The sequence below is a fragment of the Mastomys coucha genome, unplaced genomic scaffold (assembly GCF_008632895.1).
Source record: "Mastomys coucha isolate ucsf_1 unplaced genomic scaffold, UCSF_Mcou_1 pScaffold12, whole genome shotgun sequence".
Lineage (NCBI taxonomy): Eukaryota > Metazoa > Chordata > Mammalia > Rodentia > Muridae > Mastomys > Mastomys coucha.
Window position 1 is genome coordinate 42,758,570 of NW_022196894.1, and position 11,507 is coordinate 42,770,076.

General features: G+C 38.6%; 1 protein-coding gene across 3 annotated transcripts in view; it reads left to right on the plus strand.

Annotated features, from left to right (window-relative positions):
- The first annotated feature begins 693 nt into the window (after positions 1-693).
- LOC116086419 (cell surface glycoprotein CD200 receptor 5-like) overlaps positions 694-11,507 on the plus strand; it is a 24,335-nt gene continuing 13,521 nt past the window's right edge. For 2 of the 3 annotated variants that reach the window (XR_004116918.1, XM_031364697.1), the window contains exons 1-2: positions 695-776; positions 10,611-10,827. Coding sequence is in view for 1 of the 3 variants with exons in the window: in XM_031364697.1 (XP_031220557.1) it covers positions 10,764-10,827 (64 nt within the window). In the remaining 2 variants the exon portion in view is untranslated. Of the gene's footprint in view, positions 777-10,580; positions 10,828-11,507 lie in introns of all 3 variants that reach the window. The other variant, XR_004116919.1, reaches the window with a different exon arrangement.

Here is an 11,507-nt window from a genome sequence, read left to right on the forward strand (position 1 = left end):
GGGGAAGGGTATTTCACTGAAACAAGAGTTTGATATTTCAGTGGGATTGACTGACTAGGAAGCCTGGGGATCTTCTTTTCTCTGACCTCCACATCCCTGCTCCAGAGCTCAGCTGTGTTGATCACTGGTAACATTCAATATGACCTCTCAGCAGTAGCTATATTGTGAGGTGATTTTCTTCCTACTTGTTAACTTACCTACATTTACCATCAGTTTTCTGCCAGTGCTGCTAATGAATCCCCTTCAGTCACAGAGAAGGATAGAAAATCTGGGGAATGGATCGAGACATACAAATCAGAATTTCAGCACAAGACATACCTTATGAGAAATACCATGTCATGAGAAATTGGCAAATTTCTTTCAATTCTTTCTCTATATAGCTAATATATTAAAAATCAACAATATTGCTCGTCACAGTTTAGGAACATCTGTGGTAGTGGTTGAAGCCTGATTTCTTACTCCACAGTCTAAGCCCTTTAATTCAGGTTCACTAATTTTCCTTAGTTCCTATTCATTAGCTTTGTTGCTTTTTAAAAACCTAAGCTGGAAGCAATTTTCTGTCCTTGTTTATGACACCCCTCGAGGTCACACCTTTCTGAGGGCTAGACAGCATTGCAGTATATGTGAATAGTATATGGAAATCAAGTGTGTAGCTCTAGACCACAGAAGGAAATTGCAACATTGTGTAAAGTCACAGGATGTGACTACAAAGAGCACATGTAGCCAGACAGATCTGCTCTGCTGGTCTTTTGTTTGAAGCAAGGGTCTGATGACTGGTAAGTAGACTGGCATTTATGGATGCAGTTATTAAAACTTCTTCACTCACTGAATTATCTCTTTTAAAATCCAAACTGACTTAGGTTGGTCTTTTGCTCTTCTTTCCATTTATATCTGACCCTCTTCTCCTTTGTGTTTCTCTATTCCTGATGTTGCACTGAGATTGGCCTCAGATCCATCCTCTTCTCACTTTCTCTTCTATTAGATTCCTAAATAGTTTCACTAAAGAATTTGAATGTGGGATATAATGCAATGAATGTCATCAGTTGACTAATGCCCTTTTGATAGGAATTAAATTTATTCCTATCAAAAATGGTAATCTTATCCAGTTACAGCTTTGCATTTATTTCTAAATACCCAGAGGCACAAATAATTATTTCCATTTAATGCTAATAATGGATTTCTTTTCCATTGTCTCCAGCCTGCTGTTATCATTAATAATTAACTTTCATGATTCTGTTTCTAAAAACAAAATAGTTCTTTTATTGTTTTTCCTTTAAATCATTGTAATCATGTATTATTTTTGAGTGACTTTTAATGTTTTTAATTATTTTTAATTATAGTTTTAACATATATCTGGTAGACTGGTATAGTAGATTTGTAGACTTATAGATGTATATCTTACTGTATGATGGTTATGTGTGTGTGCATTGTGTGTATATGGGGGGATCTAGAGAGTGTTTTGGGAAGTCTGTTATGAATTTCAGGTTTTCACTCTGCTATGGTAACAAAGGGCATTATAAATTATGATGCTTACATATGAAGAGTGTAGAATTATGAAGTTGCTTGTGAGCTGCAGAATAAACACAGTGGGAGTAAACGTGAGCAGAGCAGAGTGCTGAGGAGTCCTAGGAAGGAGTGCTCCCACTGGTGACTTCCCAGAGCCATTGTCTTTGATATAAACACATTGCTACTTTTAGCATTAATTAATTGGATTTTTCTACCTATTATACATATTACTTTAGCTTACAAAACTGAAATGCTTTCTGAGTTCTTCTCTGAGGGTTTCAAGTTTCTTGTTGGTTTCATTTCTTGTTTCTTTTTTCTTTTTGATTTTCAAGATACTTTCGTTTTCATCTTGGCTCGATTTAGTATACCCATAGATTGAGGTATCTGTAAGAGCTTTCCTAGATTAATTGATAAAAAGGACTCACACTGACTGATTACAGGTGGCATCACAGCATTGGCTGAATAAAAGAGACATGCACAAGCAAGTAGCATGCTAGCATTTCCCTTTCTCCACTTCCTGACTCACCGTGGCCTGATTTCCTTGGTGAATGGATTGTGTCATGGAGAATCTTCACATCATGGTAGATCAGGAAGAAGTGGGAGGCAGAACACAGGTCTACTTATACTTTTCAAAGGCCTGACCCTACTGGGCTGGTTCTTCTAAGTAGGCTTTTGTTCCTAAAAGGCCTTAGACTCCAAAATAATTCCACCATAAAAGCATCCAAAACATGAGCTTGTTGAGGACATTTTAGATTTAAGCCACAGCACTCCCTTACACTGTCATGTACTACTTTGCCAACAGGAGACTCTGCTAGATAGCTATAATGAGCATTGGTTTTTACTGTAGAAATATTTACCAGAAATATTTACCATTTATGTTTCTTATTTTTTTATATTTAATTCTATTTTTTTGACTTATTTACTTTACATCTTGCTCACTGTCCACCCCCAGTCACTCCCTCCCACAATCCTTCCCCCTCCCATCCCTTCTCCTCTGTGTGGGTGGGGGCTCCCTGGGTATGCCTCCCACATTGACACTTCAAGTCTCTGTAAGGCTAGATGCTTTCTCTTCCACTGAGGGCAGACAAGGCAGTCCAGCTAGAAGAACATATTTCATGTACAGGAAACTGCTTTTGGGATAGCCCCTGTTCCAGTTGTTCAGGACCCAAGCTGTACATCGGCTATATATGTGTGGGGAGCCCTAGGTCCAGCCCTTGTCTGTTCTTTGTTTGGTGGGTCGGAGTCTATAATTTTCTTATTCTTAAATGACATTTTATTTTTTGTGAAATTGAGAGATGCTTTTTACATGAACTTCAAGCAATACATAAAAACTCAAGAGCCTTACTTTTTATTGGTCATATGCACTGTTAGTATTTGCTGATTGCTTTTCTGTGAATATACATGTAGGTATATATCTTACATTGAAAAAAAAAAGAGTTAAAACACACTTTAACTGGACCAGGAGATAGCTCAGTACTTAAGTGTACTAGTTGCTTTTTCAGAGGACCAGAGATATGTTCATAGCATTCACGTAATGGCTCACAACTGTTTGTAACTTCAGTTCCAGGGGATCTAACACCTCTTCTCGTTTTTACAGGCATTATACACATGTGCAAAACATACATGCAGGCAAAATATACCCAGACACATCATAAAAAAGTTTCATCTAAAATTTTGATTTTAAATAAAAATATCACCTTTATTATTTCTATGTTTTAATCTAGAACAAGAAACTAAAGCCATTTCTGAATTTGAGATCAAAAATCTCCTTATCATATGCAGCTCTGAGTTTCTGCAGTATGAATTAAAGACTTTGAATTATAATCAACTATCAGGGTAGGGTTGTCCACTATAACAAATGTACCACACTAGTGGTGTTATGGGGTCTCCTGGTTATTTTTTCTGTGAAAGCAAGAATTCAATGGAGAGACACAGATATTTATACAGAAATTTATTTAGCAAAGCATAGCAGGCACTCCAAAAGATGTCAGAATTGGTTGTACCAAAGAAGGTGGGTGGAGAAGGATCTTGACTTGCATGCTTTGAGTTTTAAAGAAGTATTATTAAGGTTTATAGCCTGAGTGGCATATTCATTGGGTGTGATGTACCGGAACCATGATGAACAAGATGGATGTACCTTTCAGATATTTCTTACCATAGTCCTCTAGAAAATGCAACAAAGGGGGAAGTGTCACAACTACAATATAAAAGGCAGTGAAGCATAAGTGTTTTGAATATTCAGGTGTTCTGTTAGTACACATGAGTGGGAAAGTGCCCTGGAGCTTTAGTTCATGAATCACTATAAACAATCTATCTGTAACTTCAAGGAAGTTTATTCTGCCTGTGAAGATGCACAGATAGTAAAATAAAGGTGTAAATGTTTTTATTCCTGCATTCCTAGCTTCTTGAGACAGTTTAAGGTCTCATGATTGATCTTGTACCTCAGGACTGTCGGTTGAGGAACTTGCTACCTTGTGTTATGATATTCTGTCATTTTAAAAATTATTTTGTCATTAAGCTGAGGCTGAGGTTTTATTAGAGGTTGTCAGGCTGTCAGAAAGGACTGAGGCTTGGGCTGTCTTAAGTGATCTGCTTTCCCAGCTCCACAAATCACATCTGTGTTCCCATGAATAGTTGGGGACTCTATGCTTGTGTAGAGGGCAGGGGTATTAGAAATGCGTTGTGTTTTCCACTTCATTTTACTATGAACTTGAAACTAAAATATAATTGATTTATTTTCTCTGATTTTCTTAAATGGACTTCATTTTAGCAGAAATTTTCTGGCCTACCATAATATGTAATATATTTGACAAATTTAAAAGAACCATGATAAGCAAATATATATATATCTTATTTTAATGAGTCTGGAGTACTTCCCTCTATATTATTAATGTATTTATGTATTTATTTATTTATTTATTTATTTTAATTACATTTGAAATAATATCTCCTTTCCTGGTTTCCCCTCTGGGAAAATAAAACAAAACCCTGTTCCCTCCCCTGTTGGAGGTGCTAAGAGGTTAAATATTATTTTTGTCAAATGTCAGGAAGACATAGCACCTGTGGAACAGATGAGAATTGAACAAAGAGGTGAAGAGATCTCAAAGTGTGAAATGGTTTCATGCTTTACATGTATATGTAGTCTTTTTGCTCATGCAGTTAATGCTATTACATGAAATGGTTTATTTTGTGGTGAAATATCTGTGATAACTTGAGCCAAAACAAGAAATCCATGTGGGTAAGTATCTGAATGTTGAATGGGGTCCTATAGAGAAGCAGTTGAGGAAGGGCTAAAGGGCTGTCCAGAGCAGTGGGGGATGGTGATCCTTCACATGGGGCTGTGAAAAAGGGCAGAGACCAGAGAACTTGACATATTTCAGAAGAAGAAGATGAAGTATGAGGAGGAAGAGAAGGAGGAGGAAGGAGGAAGGAGGAGGAGGAGGAGGAGGAGGAGGAGGAAGAAGAAGAAGAAGAAGAAGAAGAAGAAGAAGAAGAAGAAGAAGAAGAAGAAGAAGAAGAAGAAGAAGAAGAAGAAAGAGGAGGAGGAGGAAGGAGTAGTAGTAGTAGTAGTAGTAGGAGGAGGAGGAGGAGGAGGAGGAGGAGGAACAAGAAGAAGAAGAAGAAGAAGAAGAAGAAGAAGAAGAAGAAGAAGAAGAAGAAGAAGAAGAAAGAGGATGATGATGATGATGATGATGATGATGAGGAGGAGGAGGAGGAGGAGGAAGAGGAGGAGGAGAAGGTAAAGGCACTTGTGCTGAAAGGATGTCACCTTGAAAATGAACATGTTTTCTGTATAGGAGATCTAGCTTCAATATAAATAAGCAGAGTTTAGCTTCTGAGCCAGCAGGGCTTCAGGGATTGGGGAAAATGCAAGTTTTTGTCAGAAACTGTGGAATAGAAATGGCTCCAAACCATTTCAAAACAAATCTACTGGGTCATATCATCAGAAAACAGTAGAGTCCTAAGCTCTGAGTGCTGCTCTTCCACCCAGGCAGTAACTAAGTCTCCTACAGTGTACATTTTCAGAACTCTGAGACCCAGAATGAACACTGAAAGGAGAGCTGCTGAACTTCAGGAAGCAGAGGGTTGGGATCTTCCCTCTCTTGCCTACCACCTGCTTCCTAGCTGGCTCCTGACCTCTGAACTGGAAGCAAGCTCAACAGCCCTCTCCTTGAAGAACTGTCTTTCTTGTTTTAGTCATCAGAGAAATGTAAATTCAAAACCACTTTGATGCTCCATCTCATCCCAGCCAGAAAAGCTGTAATTAAATAAACAAATTACAATCACTGACGTGAATGTGGGAAAGAGGAAACTTTATTCACTGCTGGTGAGAGTGTAAACTGGTGTGCTTACTGTGGAAATTATGGAAGTAGAGCTGCCATATGACTCAGGTATACCACTCCAAGGCATATGCCCAAAGGATTCTATATGCCAACACAGACATATCTGCACATCTATGTTTATTGCTGCATTATCCACAATAGCAAGGAACGAAAAGGGTCTAGATTCTATAAAAAGATTATGGTAATAAAAATGTGGTGTTATACACAAAGCAATTTTATCCAACTACAAAGACAAATGAATTCTGCTCAAGTATGGGTCTAGAAAGTGATATATTACATTAAGTAACTCAGACAAGAACCATGTTTTCTCTTATATGCTGATCCCAACTTGTAATGTGTATATGTATGTAAATAAGAGAGTGTGCAGAGATAGTGAGAGGCTCATCCTACTCCATCTTGAAACTGGCCTCCATTATTTTTTTATTTTATAAATTAACTTGTTTTTTACACTCCATATTCCATTCCTCCACCCCCCCCCATCCAGGTTTTGGCTGCTCCACATCACAAACCTCCTCCCTATCCCCCACCCACTGTCTCCACGTGGATGCCCCATGCCCCACCCCACCTGATTTCTAAACTCCCTGGGGCCTCCAGTCTCTTGAGGATTAAGTGCATCATTTCTGATTGAATAGAGACCTGTCAACCCTCTGCTGTATATGTTTTGGGGGCCTCATATCATCTGGTGCATGCTGCCTTGTTGGTGGTCCAGTGTTTGAGAGATCTCAGGGGTCCAGATCAATTGAGACTGTTGGTCTTCTAAAGGATCACTCTTCTCCTCAGATGAATTCTGAAACCTTCCCATACACTCTAGGGATTTGAAACTCTATCTGTCCTCTAAAATCAGGGACTAGACAAGGGTGTCCACGCTCTCCCTACTTATTCAATATAGTACTTGAAGTCCTAGCTAGGGCAATTCGACAATAAAAAGAGGTCAAAGGGATACAAATTGGAAAGGAAGAGGTCAAATTATCACTATTTGCAGATGATAGGATAGCATACTTAAGTGACCCCAAAAATTCCACCAGAGAGTTCCTAAACCAGATAAACAACTTCAGCAAAGTTGCTGGATATTAACATTAACTCAAACAAATGACTAGCTTGGAGTACTACTCAGCTTTTAAAAACAATGACTTCATGTAATTCTTAATCAAATGGATGGAACTAGAAAATAATATCCTGAGTGAGGTAACCCAATCACAAAAGAACACACATGGTATGTACTCGTTGACAATTAGATATTAGCCCCAAAGTTCAGAATACCCAAGATACAATTCACAGTCCATATGAAGCTCAAGAAGAAGGAGGACCATAATGTGGCTGCTTTAGTCCTTCTTAGAAAGGGGATCCAAATATTAATGGGAGGTAGAGGGTCAGAGGGACTTGGGAGGAAGAGATGAGGGGTAGGGGTAAAGGGAGGACAGGATCAGGTATTAGAGGAGACTGGGATGAAATACAGAGGGTCACAAATTTGAACAGAGGTGTTTAGCAATGGGGTATGGGGAACTAGGGATGCCAGGAAAGCAAGACCCAACAGGGATGAGATTAGATGAAATGCCCAAATAAAGAAGAAATCAAGGCTTTCCAGATAAACACTCTCCACTGACCATTACTCATACATAAATGAAGAAATAGCAATACTGGTGAAGACAGAAAGCATATACAAGTACATGATAATTAACAAGATAATTATGCAAAGAAACAGCAGTAAGTTTGTATTAATTCAGTGCACATGTAAAAAGTTATTAGTGACAATAACAACATGAGGAGAAGAGATGAACTTATGCTGGAAGTGAGGTTTTTGTGACGAATGAAAATAAGTTGACATTAAGTCAAGCAAGCTGGTTATAAATATATATTACTAAGATTCATTTTCTAATTAAAATATACATATGTGCTGGATGGTTATGGAGCACACCTTTAATCCCAGCACTTGGGATGCAGAGGCAGGCAGATATCCTAGTTCAAGGCCAGCCTGGTCTACAGAGTGAGTTCCAGGATAGCCAGAGCTACACAGAGAAACCCTGTCTCGGAAAAAAAAAAACATATGTATGTTACCTGCATATACATTATATACATATCATGTACTTACTGGTACCTACATAGGCCAGAAGAATATCAGATTCCCTCCAACTGGAGCTAAAGGTGATTGTGATCATCTGTGTGGGTGCTGTGAACTGAAATGGACCCTCTACAATAGTACCTTGTGTACATAGTATAGCTTTCAGTTTAGTATTTTTATGGGACTCCTAAGTATGTGAATGAGGGTAGTCTCTGATTCTTGTGACTTCTATTAGGATTCTTTTCCTTCTCTTGATTTGTCTTGTTCAGCCTCAATGTGATGGTTTTTGTTTTATCTTGTTATATTTTATTATTTATTTTGTTTTATTTTTGTTTTGTTTGGTTATCTCTTAGAAACCTGTTCTTTTTCTAATGAGAGACAGAGAAGGAGTGGATCTGGATGAGAGAGGAGGTGGGGAGGAACTTGGGGGAGTAGAGGGAAGAGAAACTGTAATCAAAATATATTGTATGGGAAAATGTTGAGGTTTGGTCTATTGTTACATATGGTAATGCTAAATATTGTTTCTGGTTGCTTCATGGATGTGGAGAGCCTCATGTACATGAAGTGATGCTATTGTAACCTTGCCCCTTCTAAATTATCCCTGATTGGTCAATAAAGATGCCTACAGCCTATAGCTGGGCAGAAGAGAGATAGGTGAGGCTTCAGTTCACTGGGTTTGGATCTGAGCAGAGATGATGAGGGGAGAGCAGGGAGGTGAAGAGAGAGGAGAAGTCACCATGGGGTAAGTGAATCATGAGAACATGGCCTTGAGGGCTGGCCAAGTGTATAAGAGTGAACCAGGCAGAACACTGCAAGTTGTATCTTGGGGTTAAGTAACGGGGAAGTAGACAAAATAGCATAGAGGGCTAATATCTGCCCAGGGTTTTTAAAGGCTGTTATAAAAATAAAGGTTTTAGTGTCTTCTATGTGGGAACTGAATGTTCCAAGGTGGGGTAGAATCCCCCAGATAATTTTACCACAACAGGAAAAGAATCTCTCTCTGTCTCTGTCTCTGACTCCTATCTATCTATCCATCCATCCATCCATCCATCCATCCATCCATCCATCCATCCATCCATCCATCCATCTATCTATCTATCTATCTATCTATCTATCTATCTATCTATCTACCTATCATCTATTTATTTGTCTATTATTTATTTTTGGTTCTTCAAAACAGGATTCCTCTGTGTAGGCCTAGTTATCATGGAACTTCCACTGTATAACTTCCTAGCCTCAAATTCAGAGATTCATCTGATTCTTTCTCCTGAGTGCTGGAATCAAAGGCATGTGCTGCCACCACCACCCGGCAAAGAGTCTGTCTATTTTTTTTTTTTTTTTTTGGTTTTTCAAGACAGGGTTTCTCTGTGTAGCCCTGTCTGTCCTGGAACTCACTCTGTAGACCAGGCTGGCCTTGAACTCAGAAATCCACCTGCCCCTGCCTCCCAAGTGCTGGGATTAAAGGTGTGTGCCACCCCTGCCCGGCGAGTCTGTCTATGTTTAATGAAAAGAAGAAAAGTAACATCCTTCAGATAACCATGCCTTGCGAGCCATACCTCATGTAACATGTGGGTTATTTAAACTATACAATCCCAGAGGCCTACCTGCCCTTCCTTAGCACACATCTGCTGTCCTCCAGAGCTCCAGGTGCTGTTTACCTGTTGTTGGTGCAAGGCTGTGTGGCCCTGCACAGCAGGTTTCTCTTTCTTTGAGCTGTTAGTGAAGTTCTGCATTTCAGCTCCCCCAGTGTCTCTCTGCTGTGGTTTGTCATTGCAAGAGTCTCTACATTTTTTAGTGCAGGAAAGAAGAAGCTGGTCCTTGACAATTTTCTCACTTCTGGACATCTCTGTTGTTTCTTAACTTAGAGAAGAAGCATACCCCTGTCTTTGCTTTTGTCTTCCCACGAACGTTTTTCTACACACATGAAAATGCCCATTCTTATTATCTAATGGCTATCAGCTATACTGGACAAGAGCCCAACCTATTCCAACACTGTATAGTTTCATTTTAACTAACTGCAGAGGAAATGACTTTATTTTTAAAAGGGCCACATTCTCCGGTATGGGGACAATGTTTTAAAATAAAAATGAGAAGGCAGGCAAATTAACACTTGATAGGAAATATTTATCTAAAGCCTCGAACTATCCTTTTATTTGTAGATATGCACCCAAGAAAATGGGTGCATATAGATACCAAAATGTTTGTGAAAATCAATAATTATCATTGAAGCTTTATATGTGTTAGTCACTAAATAGAGCAATTCAAATTAACAGAGTAAGGTACTATATATTCTTTGGTAAGTCCAAACTAGCATATAGGGATGAACTCAGTAAAGCATTTCATGAGACTCATTAACAAACAAAATGAGCAAATGTTGATAAATGTTAGAGCCATGTTTGCTTCTTGAGAAGCAATACCAAGAAAAGGCATATTGGGAGCTTTGAGTTTCAAAATGTCAGCACCTTGGTTTGGAAAGTTTGGAAATGCTTGTCCAACTTCACGTAGATGAACATATTCATCAGCTGTACACATAAGGTTTGTTCATATTCCAGTATATGATCTACCCTTTAAAAACTACTGCTTTAAAAGGGAATTGCCATAAACTGTATCTTAATGTTTTAATACTTTGAGAGAACAAATGAGTTGTGCTTTGGTTTTTGTTTATCTTTCAGCAACCATCACTGCCATTTTCTCCTGTGCAGGCTTAGCTATTCAACTGGACGCAGACTGGAGATGATGATAAAGATAGGGAAATGAAGAAAAGTCACTCTTAAATCAGTTAACTGAGCCTAAACTGTGTTGGCCAAACTGGAATCACTGAGATCACCCAGGGGGTTAACTAGATTCCACTCCAGATGCATGCTTTGGGGAGGACTCCAGCTTTGACCTTTCTGATCTTCATCAATATTTTGGTGGCTGGTAAGTCAGATATTCTGAAAATATTAGGAAATAAAATTATCTTTGAGGTTAAATTTGGACTATGATAATCCTCCAGTTGTTTCAAGCTAATAGGACCAATTTAACACTCTACCATTTGCTTTTAAGTTGATTATTCTTAATAAACAGGTTTTCTACTAAAATTTTCTACAAATACCAAAGAGATTATTCTGTCATTGTCATGCACTTCAAGATGTGTGACTGCTTGAAAAGAAATCTTTACTAGATGTCTTGCTTGCTTCATCTTTACAGTTGACTTATATTGAGAAAGAGAGATATTGAGACATAGATATAGATAAATAGATAGATAGATAGGTAGATAGATAGATAGATAGATAGATAGATAGATAGATAGATAGATAGATAGATAGATAGATAGAAAGACAGACAGATAGATCTGAGAAGGGAAGCATCTGGATCCACAGTAAAGTGGAGACACTGAGCTTGACTAGAAGGGGGCAGTCCTCCTCCACTATAAGGAAAGGGAGTACCATGGCCTGGATGCAGGCTAGTTTGTGCATTGGTGCCATAAATTATGGAGTCTTTCTTAAAGCATTTGAAGTAAAAGTGTTGGAAGTTACTAGTGGGAGAAGTGGGAAGCAGAGTCTGAAATAACTCTTATAAGGGTGGCTAAAATGCTAGAGCTCTCTGCCTTAGCTCTG